This window comes from Aureococcus anophagefferens, assembly GCF_000186865.1.
Source record: "Aureococcus anophagefferens unplaced genomic scaffold AURANscaffold_6, whole genome shotgun sequence".
NCBI classification, from domain to species: Eukaryota; class Pelagophyceae; order Pelagomonadales; family Pelagomonadaceae; genus Aureococcus; species Aureococcus anophagefferens.
The window spans coordinates 2742794-2755913 of NW_008705566.1; the positions used below are offsets into that span (position 1 = coordinate 2742794).

A 13120-nucleotide genomic window follows, 5' to 3' on the forward strand; every position below is an offset into this window, starting at 1 on the left:
CCCCTTCGTTGCCCCCCCCCCCCCCCCCGTCCCCGCCGTCGTCCCCGGCGCCGTCGGGGACCAAAGGCAGCCCCGGTGCGTCGTGTATGCTCGAGACGCCGGTTCGTGCGGTCGCTGGAATTACGAACGTCTCACGAGGCTGTCCCACGCGGCGAGCTGCTGGCACGCTGCGGCTCCACCAAGCTTTGGGGACGGACGTCTACGAATTGCGGCTCGTCGACAGGATCGGCGGCAGGTTGCTAATCTTCAACGTCGTGAAGGAGCACCTCTCTCGCCGTGTGGCAATGGGCCGGCGCGGCGACGACTTCGGCCGCGACTACCGCAGCCGGAGCCGCGAGCGCCGGCGGCGCGACTACAGCCGGAGCCGGAGCCGCGACCGCCGCGACCGCGACCGCGACCGCGACTACGACCGGGACCGAGACCGCCGCGACCGCGACTACGACGACCGCGACCGCGACTACGACCGCGACGACGACCGGCATCAGGGCAGACGGCGGGGACGCGATCGGGGCGCGTGATTGGAGACCGATGAATTGATTTTGTCACCCGGAAGCAGCCAGAGGCCAGGTTTCTTAGGAGAGCGGCGAAACCGAGGAGGGGGGCGAGGCCGCGGCGGCAAGGGCAAGGGCGCGCGCGACTACGACGACCTCCCGCCGAAGCCGGCGACGGCCTCCATGGCCCGCGCGCGCCGGCGCCCGCGAGCGCGCGCCGCCGCCGGGGGAAAACCCGCGAACAACCGCAGGCGCGCGCGCGCGCATGCTCGGCGGCGAACTGATGAAGAACGGCGACCCGCTCACGGTCCACGAGCAGCCGCGCGACGCGGCGCCGTGCCCGCGCGCGCCCGGCGCCCCGCGCCGCGCCCGCGCGCCGGCGACGACGCCCCCAGGCCCGAGTTCGACGAGCCGCCGCCGCCGGGCTCCGAGCCGCCGCCGCTCCCGCCGCGGCCGCCGCCGGAGCCCGTCATCTCCAAGGAGGAGTCCATCGCGTGCGTTTCTTCGGCGTCTCGCGGCCGGTTTTCCTCGCCGAACAACAGCATCGTAGGCTCGCCGTGGACGCGGCCAAGGCGACGCTCGAGAAGGTCGACGCGCTCCTCGGGGAGCTCTACGACGTGCCCGACTTCGCGGCGTTCGCCAAGTCGCGCGCGGAGGCCAAGAAGGCCAAGAAGAAGGCGTAAGCCCCTTCCTAGAAGCGGCGGTATCGGCGCGGCGGGTCGGAGAGTCGGACGGTTGAATTCTTAGAAGGAGATCGAGCGGTAGTAGTGGCGGTGCCGGTCGTGCTGGTGGTGCGAGAGCGCGTGGTGGTAGGCGAGGAGCTCGTCGTCGTCGTCGTGGTCGTGCTCGTCCTCGCCCTTGGACGAGTCCGTCACGGAGGCCGCGTCGAGCGACCGCGCGCTCGGCGTCCGCGGGATGTGGTGTAAGGCGCCGAGGCTCTGCTTCTCGACGAGGGCCGCGTAGGCGCCGTGCTCGATGTCGAGGAGCTCGTCGTGCGTGCCGAGCTCGACGATCTTGCCGTGCGCGACGACGGCGATCGCGTCGCTCCGCTGGATCGTCGCGAGGCGGTGCGCGATGGCCAGCGTCGTGCGGCCCGACGCCGCGGCGTCGAGCGCCTCGAGCACCGACGCCTCGGACTCGGCGTCGAGGGCCGACGTCGCCTCGTCGAGGAGCATGAGCGTCGGCTCGCGGACGAGCGCGCGCGCGAGCGCGACGCGCTGCTTCTCGCCTGCGCGGGGTGATTCAAAATCGCTTCGACGTGGGTGTTTCACATGTTCCAAGACAAGCATCCACGCTTCGAGACCGCTCCGAGAGATGATCGCTCGTCCAAGAATCAGCCGAAACGAGCGGAACACGGCCGAGAGGGAAGTCGGGAACGTCGCGCCCTTCGCTCGCCCCGCTTCTCGCCGCCGGAGAGCCGCGTCGACTTCTCGCCCGCGGGCGTGTCGTAGCCGTCCTTGAGCGCCGCGATGACCGCGTCGACGCCCGCGGCGAAGGCCGCGGCCGCGACCTTGGCGCGGCTCGGCGGCGGCTCCATGCCGTAGGCGATGTTCTCGTAGATCGTCCGGTCGAAGAGCGACGGCTCCTGCTGGACGATGCCGACGCGCCGCCGGTGCTTGAGCACGTCCAGCGCGTCGAGGGGCACGCCGTCGACGAGCACGCGGCCCCGCTCCGGGTCGTGGAGCCGCAGCAGCAGCTTCGCGAGGGACGACTTGCCGCTGCCGCTCGCGCCGACGAGCGCCGTCGACTTGCCGGCCTCGAGGCGCAGCGTGACGCCCTCGACGGCGAAGGGCGCGTCGGGCCGCGACAGGTCGTAGCGGAACGCGACGTCCTCGAAGACGACCAAGGGCGCGGACCGGACGCAGGGGTCGAGGTTCGCGCCGCGCCGCGGGACGGCGGCGAACGCGGTCGAGAGCGTCCGCGGCTTCGCCGCGGCCGCGTCGCCGAAGATGCCCGCGTCGAGGATCTCGGGGTGGCGCGTCGCGACGAGGTCGACGTAGCGCTCCGCGGCGCCGAGCGCCTGCGCCGCGTGGTTCCCCGCGACGACGAGGCCGATGAGGCCGCCGAGGAACGCGCCGAGCGCGCCGCGGAACGCCGCGAAGGTGCCGAGGCTCAGGCCCTCGTTCTGCCGCCGCCGCGCGGCGACGATCAGCAGCGCGATCTCGCCGCAGCCGACGACGCCGTCGGCGCCGAGGCCCACGCAGATGTCCTTGAGGAGCGCCGTCCGCTTGAGCGCGAAGCCCTCGTCGAGCCGCGCCGCGTAGGTCCGGGCCTCGGCGGGCTCGGCGCCGTGCGCGCGCACCGTCGCGTGGTTCTGGACGCTCTCCGTCGCGCGCGCGAACGTGTTCGCGCGCTGCTCCTGGAGCTTCTTCGAGAACTCCTTCGCGAGGAGCGTGCGGACGCCGTGCGCGGCGAAGAAGAAGGGCACGGTGCCCATGACCCACCAGGCCAGCGTCCAGTCCGCGCGGAACATGGCGTAGCCGCCGCAGACGAGCGTCGCGGCGTGGCGCGTGACCTCGAACGCGGCGTCGCAGACGAGCCTGGGCGGGCGAAGAGAGATTCGACGTCGCTTCGACGTGAGTGTTCCGCGCGCGCGCGTTCCGAAGAAAGCATCCACGCTTCGAGACCGTTCCGAGAGATGATCGCTCGTCCAAGAATCAGCCGAAACGAGTGGAACACGGCCGAGATCGGAGCCTTTGAAGTTGGGAATTTCGCTCTCTTTTCCCGCCCCGAGACGAGCCACGACGCGCCCGTCTCCTGGAGCGTCGTCAGGAGCACGCCGACCTTGGACCCGTCGAGGTAGCGGTCGTCCTGGCGCATGATGGCCTCGAAGCAGCGCTTCTGGAGCTGGGCCTTGACGCGCTCGCTCCGCATCTCGCCGAAGCGGCGCTCGCCCGCGCCCGCCGCGAGCTGCGCGACCTTGATGAGGCCGATGAGCACGGCCGTGTCGCCGATGGACGCGCCGCAGCCCGCGGGGTTGGCGCACGTGTCCTTGGCGCCCTCGCCGCCCATCATGTCCAGGAGCCGCGCGGACAGGAGCGGCGTCGCGAACGAGCAGCCGAGCCCCACGAGCATGCAGAGGAACTTGGGCAGGCCCGGGACGAACTCCTTCCGGGCCTCGCGCGCGACGAACTGGAACGACGGCGACGCCAGCGTCTCGAGGACCGACGCGCGGACCTTGTCGTAGGCCTTCTCGCCCCAGGTCTTGGGGATCTGCGCGTCGAGCCAGCGCGCCTCCTCCTCCTTGCGCTTGCGCTCCTCGGCCTTGGGCACGAGCCGCTTCCAGTGGCCGCTGAAGCGCCGCTTCAGCCGCCGCTTCTGGACCAGCGTCATCGCGGGGCGGCGCCGGGCAGAAACAGGGCGCCCTAGTGGACCATGGAGATCCGGCCGGGCCGGGCTTCTTCGCCGACGTTGAATTTAGCCGATACTTGATATCCACACGGGCCGACCTTGATGGCTCTCCCGCTTGCGAAACGACAAGCCAGCCTGGCGGAGAGTTTGTGTGCTCGACCAAGGACGCGGCGGGCGCGACGGTCGGCCTCGCTCGGCCCTTCGCGCGGCCACACCGCGCGCCTCGCGCGATGGACCTCGACATGCTCAGAGAGATGGACGCGGCGGCCCGGCCCCAGTCCCCGCGCCTCATCGACATGGGCTCCTACACCATGACCGTCGGCGGGGCCGCGCCGCGGGCCGCCGCGGCCCCGCGCCACCCCCTCATCGAGCAGTTCGGCAGCCGGCCGGCGACGGCGCAGACCGCCGCGCCGCGCGCGAGCTACGAGCCGCCGGCCGCGCGGAGCTGGATGGAGCCGTCCGTGTCGCGGCCCGCGACGGCCCAGGGCGTCCGGGGCCCGTCGAACTGCAGCCGCAAGGCCCGGGCCATCCAGCTGCGCAACTCGGCCATCTCCGCGAGCCTCGAGCGGGCCGTCGCGTCGCGGCTCCACGACCGCGGCGCCGCGGCCGCGCCGCCGCCGCCCGCCGCGGCCGCGCCGCCGCCGGCCGCGGCGACGCCCGCGGCCGCGCGGACCGCGGTCGCGCCGCCGAGCTCCCACTCCGGCGCGACGGCGGCGACGGCGCCCGTGCCGAACCCGAGCCCCGCCGCGGCCGCGGCCGCGGCGCGGGCCGAGCCGCCGCCGCGGCGCCGGACGGCCGAGCCGCCGCGGCCCATGTCCGCGTGCGACAAGGTCGTCGTCGCGAACATGGAGCGCGTCCGCGAGCGGCTGAGCAAGGCGACGAGCCTGCGCATGGACAGCGAGGAGCGCAAGCCCATCCGGCCCATGCCGCTGCCCAAGTGGACGCCCGAGGCCGTCGCGAAGACGCTCGGCGAGCGGCTCGCGACCAAGGGCATGAAGTGCGACCTGCTCTTCCGCCGGGCCGACGTGAGCGGCACGGGGTCCCTCACGCACAGCGAGTTCCGCCAGCTCCTCCAGGACATGAACATCGTCATGACGGACGCGGACTTCGCGACGTTCGTCCACACGATCGACAAGGACGACGACGGCGACATCTCCTACGGGGAGTGGATCGCCAAGTACGGCGCCATCATCCGGGGCCACGAGTACCGGGGCCTGGACCTGCCCATCGGCGAGAAGGAGTACGTCTTCGAGCACAAGAAGACGATCCCGAACTGGTCGCTGCCGGAGATCTCGCAGGCGCTCGAGACGAAGCTCTTCTCCAAGAGCAGCAACGCGCGCAAGATCTTCCGCCTCTTCGACGAGGACAAGAGCGGCACGCTGACCTACGCGGAGTACCGCGAGGCGCTCGAGTTCTTCAACATCACGATGACGGACGAGAACTTCGCGACGATGATGGCGGAGATCGACACGAACCGCGACATGATGGTGTCCTACAACGAGTTCCTCGCCAAGTACGGCCACCTCATCGCCGGCCACGGCTACACGGGGCTGGACCTGGGCCACAGCTACAAGTTCGTGCCGCCGCAGACGCCGCCGCCGGACGTCGGCTCGAACCGGCTGAGCGTCGTGCTCAAGGACCGGCTCCTCACGCGGCCCCAGATGGTGCGCACGGCCTTTTTGCGGGCGGACCACCAGCGCGAGGGCGCGCTCTCCGAGGCGGATTTAAGGGCCGTCTTCGCGCGCATCGGCATCTCCGTGCACAACCGGACGTGGTCCGACTTCGTCGACAAGCTCCCGAAGACGGAGGCGGCGCCGCCCAAGGTCGTCTACAGCCACCTCCTCGCCGAGGCGGACTGCTTCCTCCACGGTTTAGGCGACCGCTTCTCCGCGGGCCGCGACGCGAGGCCGCCGCCGATGCCCCTCGCGGAGGAGGCCGCGGGCGACGCGGACGTGCTCGACCTCGAGACGGGCCGCGCGACGGGCCGCGGCGTCCGCGAGTCCTTCGCCGCCTTCGCCGCGCGCCAGCAGCTCGACGACGCGCCGCCGGGCGCGCCGCCGTCGCCGCGGCGGCCCGCGCCGGGCCCGGCGTCGCCGAAACGGCCCGCGCAGCCCCGCGGCCGCGTCAAGCGCCAGTCCAAGCCCTCCGTGCCCAAGCAGCTCCGCGTCGCCAAGCGCACGCACGGCCGCAAGACCGTCGCGAGCCAGCGCCACCTCGTCGCCACGCTCCAGCGGCGCATCGACCAGCGCCTCGGGCCCCAGGCCCAGCCCCGGAAGGCCTTCTGCTGAGCGCCCCGGGCCCCGCGCGCCGCCACGGCCGGGCGCCCGCCGCGACACAGTTACGTGGGCAGGCAGTGGTAGACGGCCGCGAAGGCCGCGAGCGCGATCGTCGCGTCGAGGGACGCCATGAGCTTCTGCCCGTTGGCCACGGCGGCGACCTTGTACGCGAGGAGCGGCGCGACGAGCGCGACGGCGACGTCGCGCCGCGGCTCCGCGGCCAGGAGCGGCTCGAGCTCCGCGGCGGACGCCGCGGCCGCGATCGCCGCGGACGCGACGGCCGCGGCCGCGGCCGGCCGGCGGTCGCGCTCGCGCGCGGGCGCCGACGAGGCCGACGAGGCCTTCTCGCGCGCGGGCGCCGACGAGGCCGACGAGGCGGGCGCCGGCGCCTTCTCGCGCGCGAGCTCCGACTCGGCGAAGTAGTACTCGAACGACGCGCCGTCGCCGCTCGAGAAGCGGACGTGCACCGCCGCGGTCTCCTCGGCGAGCTCCGCGCAGCAGCAGTGCGGGTCCTCCTCGCACTTGGTCCACGTGTCCGTCACGGTGCCCGTGCGGCCCAGCAGGTCCTCGCCGCGCGCGACGACGGACTCCGTCACGCGCACGCGGTCGCCGGCTTTGAACCAGGTCACGGAGGACGAGTCGCGCATGGACAAGGCGACGCGCCGCGTGCCGCCGCGCAGCAGCAGCGACGACGACAAGTGGGCGCAGAGGAGCGCGGCAATGGCGCGCGCCATCGTGTGGACGCTCGAGAGGCAACTTTGCGGCACCTTGAACGTGCCGCACAAAAGTGCGGCCAACAAAAGTGCGGCCAGTCTTCGGCCGCCCCAAATAAAAAAACATTCTTCAAATTAGTCCTCTTCGAACTCTTTCAGCAGGTCGTTCCGCGGAAGCCAGAGCTTGGCGACCTCGTCGTCGCCCGCGGTCGCGACGTACTCCGCGGAGAACGCGCAGCCGTTCACCGCCTTCCTATGCCCGCTGAGCTTCGTCTCCTCCTTGCCCGACTCGAGGCACCACAACCGCGCGGACTTGTCCCGGCAGCAGGACAACACCCTTGTCTCGCACTCGCTAAAGGCCGCGCCCGCGACGCCGCTCCGGTGCTTGAGCTTGAACTCCTCGTCGCCCTTGGCCGCGTCCCACATGCGCACCGACGAATCCAGGGACGAACTCAACAACCTTTCCCCCTTGCGGTCGTAGGTCACGGAGGTCACGTGGTGCTCGTGGCCCTCGAACGTGAGGAGCAGCGCGCCGGTCGCGTTGTCGAATCGCTTCGTGTCCCCGTTGAACAGGCGCGCCGCGTTCCAGATTTTGATCGTCTTGTCCGCCGAGCCCGTCGCGAAGCGCGTGCCGTCGTGGTTGAACGCGCAGCAGATGACCATGTCGATGTGGCCCGTGACGAACGTCTCGACGGTCCCCGACCCCACGCCCCAGATGCGGCACGTCCAGTCGCCGCTCGCCGTCGCGACGCGGGCGCCGTCGCGCGCGAACGCGACGCCCAGGACGTGGCCCGTGTGGCCCTCGAGCGTCTTCGCGGCCGCGCCCGTCGTCGCGTCCCAGAGCCGCGCGGTCCGATCGTGGCTGCCCGTCGCGAGCAGACCCCCGCCGGGCGCGAACGCGACGCAGGCGACGCCGTCGCCGTGGCCCTCGAGCGTCAGCTGGTTGCCGCCGCTCTTCGCGTTGAAGACGAGCGCCGTGCCATCGAGGCTGCCCGTCGCGACCCGCGCGCCGCAGGGCGAGAAGGCGACGCAGAGCACGGCCTTGCTGTGTCCTTCGTACTCGAGCTCCCACTCGGCGTCCTTCTTCTTGCTCGCGCCGCCGCCCATGTATGCGCCAGCGTGTGCACCGCCAGCGCACCCTGCCAACGCGGAAGTCGAAGTCGGAGCTGTCTTGGGTAAACTTTAGCACCGTCTGCGCATACTACAGTATATCTCGACGTTTCTCACGCAAGTGCCTCTACCGCGGGCTGCGCCGTAGCCCCTGACTTGCAATATGGGCGGCTCCTACTACGACGAGGAGTACCGCGACACGCACTCCGAGTACGAGCTGAACCGCGCCGCCGGCTTCCGCAGCCGCGAGTGGCTGCCGCGCGGCTGCGACTTTGACGATGCGGCGCGGCGGCCCGAGCCGGCGCTGCACGCGCGCGCGGGGCGCCGCTCGAGCGCCGTCGTCGTGCGGGAGGTGGATCACTCGAGCGAGGGAGGCGTCGTTGGGAGGGCACTTGAGGGTTCCCCCTACCCGGCCAAGGCGGACCCCGCGCGGCTGCCCGCCGCGGGCCGCCGCGTCGTCGTCGTCCGCCGGTCCAAGGAGGAGGAGGACCGGTCGCTGTCGCCGCGGCGGCCCCGCGGCGGTCTCGTGGTCGAGGACGACTTCGAGGCGCGCGACGCCGAGCGCGTGTCCCGGGCCGTGTCGCGCAAGAACCAGCGGACGGGCGCGCGCGTCATCCGCCTCGGCCGCGACCGCCGCGGCGACCTCGTCGTGCTCCAGGACGACCAGGGCGGCGACGAGGACGTCGTCGTCGTGCGACGGGGGAATGGACGACGAGTCGTGCTCCAGGACGACGACGGCCGCGCGTACGACGACTACGAGGACTACGAGGACGACCCGGCGGACGAGGTCCGCCGGCCGCCCCGGGTCGTCTACATCGACGAGGACACGGCGGACTCGAGGGTTTGCTCACAGCCCCAGGTCGTCTACATCGACGACCCGCCGCCGGCGCGAAGGCGCGAGGAGGAGCAGTTCGTCGGAGCAGCCCGTCACGGCTCGTCGCAGCAGTTCGTCGGAGCGGCCCGTCACGGCTCGTCGCAGCAGCCCGTCGTCGTCGTCGTGGATCGATCGCGCGAGTCGTCGCCCGAGGCGCGGCCGCGCGCATCCGCGCCGCGGCCCTCGATCCGCTGGACGACGCCGGGCTCGCCCCAGCAGCTGCTGGAAGACGACGACGACGGGAGCGACGAGGAGCGGGAACGAGCGCGACAGGAGCGGCGGCGCGTCGACGTACCGCGGCCGCCCAGGGGGCGGGTGAGCGCTCCCGTTCCGCCGCCGCCGCCGCCGCCGACGCCGCGGCGATCCCCGAGCCCGCAGCGGAAGGCGAAGAGTCGCCGCGGGGCGAGCCCCGAAAGTACGCCGCGGCGAGCGCGCGGAGAGAAGGCCCAGGTCCTCGAGACTCCGGCGAGCCCGCGGCGGCCCGTCGCCTGGGAGATCCCGACGACCGTCAAGGACCGCGCGGCTCGCGCGACGCCGAGCGACAAGACGGCCTTCCTCCGCCGCGCGCCGACCGCGCCGGCGGCGTCGCCGCCGAAGAAGCGGTTGGAGGCGACGAAGAAGCGCGAGGCCGAGACCAAGGCCGCGAGTTTGCGGCGCTTCCTCCGGGACCAGCGCAGCAAGGCGCTCGCGGCCCTCGCGGAGAAGGCGGAGAAGGCGCGCCTCGAGGAGACGAGCGCCGACGACGCGCCGCCGGCGAGCGAACCGACCGCCGCGCGGCGCGACGACGAGGAGGCGCTCCGCAAGGCGGCGGAGGAGGTCCTGGCCGGGACGCTCGAGGAGCCGCGGACGCCCGCGGCCGTCGAGGCGCCTCCCGTCGCGACGACGGACCCGCGGTCCGCGTCGACGGCGCCGTCGCCGCCGACGTCCGCGACGGTCCTCGGCGCCGCGGACCACGCGGCGGCCGCGTTCCCGGCGAGCGGCGCGTACCCGGCGTCGCCGGACATCGTGCGCCGCGTCGCCGCGGCCGCGGCGTCGCCCGTGAGCGTCGAGATCGAGGCGTCGCTCCGCGAGATCGCCGGCATGGTCGAGGACCTGGAACGGGTCGCGGGCGAGCCGCTCGACGGCGAGTCGCCGCTCCGCGACGCGACGAACGTCGTCGAGCAGAAGCGCGAGCGGCTCCTGGACCAGCCGCCCTTCGCGTCGCGCCCGTCGGCGGCGCCGCGGCGGCGGAGCCCGTCGCCGACGAAGCTCGAGAAGAAGCTGCTGTGGACGTCGCCGTCGAGCTCGCCGACGGACGAGCGCGGCCGGCGCGACGCGCGCAACGCGCGGCGCCGCGCGCAGAGCCAGTCGCCCTACCTCGACCGCCTCCAGCGCGTGTCGAAGAAGCCGGACCTCGTGCCCGTCCCCAGCAGCAACGGCGACATGGTCGACACGCACCTCAAGTCCAAGTCCGAGGTCGACGGGCTGAGGTTCAAGTACGAAGGCACGGAGTTCCGCGAGTCCACGGTCGGCAAGGTCAAGGGAGGGTCGAGACGTGGCCGTCGCCGCGGCGCCGCGAACCGCGACTACGACCGCATCCTCGCCGCGGAGCTCGCGAACGCCGTCTACCGCGCCCGCGACTCCGCGGAGACGCCCGCCGGGAGGCGTCGCGACGACGACTGGCCCTGGACGGCGCTCTGATGTCGCGCTTTTAAAACCTATCTCGCGCCGGGGGAGGGCGTCGCCGGGGTCACCTCGTCGGAGCGGACGAGCCACCTGGCGATGGTCGCGTCGTCGTCCATGTCCTCGGCCGCAACCGCGGGCTCGACGAAGTGTGCGAGCGGCCGGACGCGAATTTCGCCGGGCGGCGCGCACGCGGGGACTCTCCAGACGGCGCTGGAGAGCGCGTCGTCGCGGACCGCGAACGCTCGGGAGGGCGCGTCGCCGCGGGCCGGCGCGTCGCCGCGGGCCGCGAATACTCGGTGCCCGGTCGCGTTCGAGGGGATCTCCCGGGGCTCCCGCGCGCGAAGGAATGCGCCGCCGCCGGGGATATAGGACTTGGCGATCTTGGCGTATTGCGCGCGGACTCGCGAGTCCGCCACCGCGTACTCGGGGCAGTACCTGCGCGACGCGGGGGATAGGAGCGGAGACACCTTTTCGACGCCGCGCGGCGCTCGTAGACGGAGAGCTCGGATCGGCGATCGGCATCGAGCGTGGCGTTGGCCAGGGCCTCGCCGGCGGCCTTGGTGCGGACGATCTTCGAGTTGGGCACGACGTCCGCCTCGAGGACCGTCGCGAGGCAGGTCGGGGCCGCGCAGCTGTCATCGACGCAGAAGCAGTCGTCGGCGAGCGTCGGCGGCACGCCGGCGGACGCGGGGTCCTTGTCGGCCGGCGGCTTGTGGCCGAGGCCGTAGACGGAACGCCCGTAGCCCCAGCCGTTCCGGAGGCCCCGGCGCCGGAGGAGCCGCGCGGTCGGCGAATCGCGCGCGGAGAAGTTGGCGTGCTCGATGCGCAACGCCTCGGCCTACGCGGTGGGGGAGGTGCGAAGCGACGCGGGAAGGTTCGAAGCGCGGGGACGGCGGACGAGCGGCGCGGCCACGTCGGCCTCGTACGTGCCGAAAGACGTGGTGACGTGGACGTCGCCCTGCGACCCCTGCCGCTGCTGGCCGAAGACGACGTGCGCGTCGTGGCCCGGGTAGAGCGACGCGAAGAAGGCGCGGGCTTTGAAGAGGTCGAAGCCCACCGGGTCGAGCGCGACGTCCGGACGCGTCCGAAGGACGACGGCGTGGCGGTCCACGGCCCAGCCGTGGTGGTGCGTCGTCGTTTTCGCGACGACCCATTCGCCGATCCAGTAGCTCGTGAAGCAGCCGGGCCACCGCGCCTCGGGCCCGTCGCCGCGGTCGACGACCGCAAAGGCCAGCCGCCCGGAGAAGACCTCGTCGGACGCGCGCCGGAGCCGCTCCGCGACGGCGTCCGGCCGGGACGACACGTCCCGCGCGGCGTCGAAGTGCTTCCAGCCCTGGCGCGCCCACGGCTTCCGCGTCGCCGGGCTGTCGACCTCGACGGGCATCACCGCCGCGACGTGGTAGCACTCGCCCACCGACGCCCGCGCCACGGCCGCGAACCGACGCTGCGTCCAGTCGAACGTGCGGTACATGCCGCCCAGGAAGATCCAGAGCGACGGCGTTTTGCAGTTTTTCGCGTTGAGTGCCGCGCCGGCGTCAGCAGCGACGACCTCGAGGCCCGTGGTGTGTCGTATTGCTGTTGCGATGCCCGCGTCGTCGTTGGTTGCTTTCGCGCCGCAAAGAAGGAGGTATGTAAGCAAGGCTCGGCGAGCGCTGGGAATTGCGGGCATGGTTTTTGGGAGGATGCGGTCACATCACGCAGCCCGCTGCCTTTGGGAGGATGCGGTCACATCACGCAGCCCGCTGCCATCCGGATTTTCTTGAAGGTTCAAAACGACATGTTTACCCTCCGACCCGGGAATGCGCTGAACGATGGCCGAGACCTGACGAAAGGACCATGGGCGCCAGCGCGAGCGTTAGCGATGTACAAGCCATGTACAGCACCGTCGAGCGGGCCGTGCCGCGGACGGCTGCAGGCGACCGCGACGTGAAGAATTGCGATCGAGATGGACTCAAGGACGCCATCTCCCACGCGCAGCGGGACGTCAAAGCGTTGTACGATGCGGCGTGGGCCGCCTGCGCTGAGGCGGCGGATGACCTGCTCCGGGAGACCGCGGCGCTCCAGGCGGAATTCCCGGGCGAGAAGCCGCCGCGGTGCGCGCTCCCGCGGGAAGCGACCGTCGAGGCGCTCGTCGCGATGGCCAGCGAGCGCGCCGAGGCGATGCACGCGGCGCTCGAGCAGCCTGTCAAGGAGTCCGGCGGCGCCTACTTCCAGGGCCCGCGCAAGGGGACGCCGCGCATCACGGAGAAGGCCGAGGCGGACTACGACGGCGACGTCGCGCGAGTCGTCGACGTCGAGCGCGCGACGGGCGTCTACGGCACCGCGAACGACTTCAACGCGGCGATCTCGAAGCTGCGCGCGGCGGCGCGCGGCGAGGAGCTGAGAATTCTACGGTGCAAGGACAATCTGCGGGGCGGGACGTCGGGCTACCGCGACGTCAAGCTCAACGTGGACGTGGACGGCTTCGTCGGCGAGCTGCAGCTCACGTTCCAGAGCATCAAGGAGATCAAGGACTCGGGCGCGCATCAGGTGTACGAAGTCCATCGGGTCCTCGCGGCGAGCGGCGACGACGACGCGCGAGCCCAGCGGTGGTATAATACCGACGTGAGTGAAGGTGGTGTCTCTGTCAGGCGTCGTCTA

General features: G+C 72.2%; 5 protein-coding genes across 5 annotated transcripts; 3 read left to right on the plus strand and 2 right to left on the minus strand.

Moving 5' to 3' along the window:
• Positions 1 to 1234: 1234 nt before the first annotated feature.
• Positions 1235 to 2328, minus strand: AURANDRAFT_24555 (hypothetical protein; the record flags this gene model as incomplete). The annotated part of the gene is made up of 2 exons (XM_009037444.1): positions 1235 to 1719; positions 1869 to 2328. Coding segments are annotated over 2 exons (945 nt in total), but the record flags the coding sequence as incomplete, so codon positions are not given.
• Positions 2329 to 4849: 2521 nt separating this feature from the next.
• On the plus strand, positions 4850 to 5347 carry AURANDRAFT_7707 (hypothetical protein; the record flags this gene model as incomplete). Its single annotated transcript, XM_009037150.1, has 2 exons — positions 4850 to 5046; positions 5173 to 5347. Coding segments are annotated over 2 exons (372 nt in total), but the record flags the coding sequence as incomplete, so codon positions are not given.
• Positions 5348 to 6966: 1619 nt separating this feature from the next.
• On the minus strand, positions 6967 to 7938 carry AURANDRAFT_23897 (hypothetical protein; the record flags this gene model as incomplete). The annotated part of the gene is made up of 1 exon (XM_009037443.1): positions 6967 to 7938. One exon carries the CDS (start codon positions 7936 to 7938, stop codon positions 6967 to 6969), a length of 972 nt encoding a protein of 323 aa, XP_009035691.1.
• A 166-nt stretch (positions 7939 to 8104) lies between these two features.
• On the plus strand, positions 8105 to 10495 carry AURANDRAFT_63351 (hypothetical protein; the record flags this gene model as incomplete). The annotated part of the gene is made up of 2 exons (XM_009037441.1): positions 8105 to 8782; positions 9266 to 10495. 2 exons carry the CDS (start codon positions 8105 to 8107, stop codon positions 10493 to 10495), a joined length of 1908 nt encoding a protein of 635 aa, XP_009035689.1.
• A 1857-nt stretch (positions 10496 to 12352) lies between these two features.
• On the plus strand, positions 12353 to 13009 carry AURANDRAFT_63352 (hypothetical protein; the record flags this gene model as incomplete). Its single annotated transcript, XM_009037442.1, has 1 exon — positions 12353 to 13009. A coding segment is annotated over one exon (657 nt), but the record flags the coding sequence as incomplete, so codon positions are not given.
• Positions 13010 to 13120: the final 111 nt, after the last annotated feature.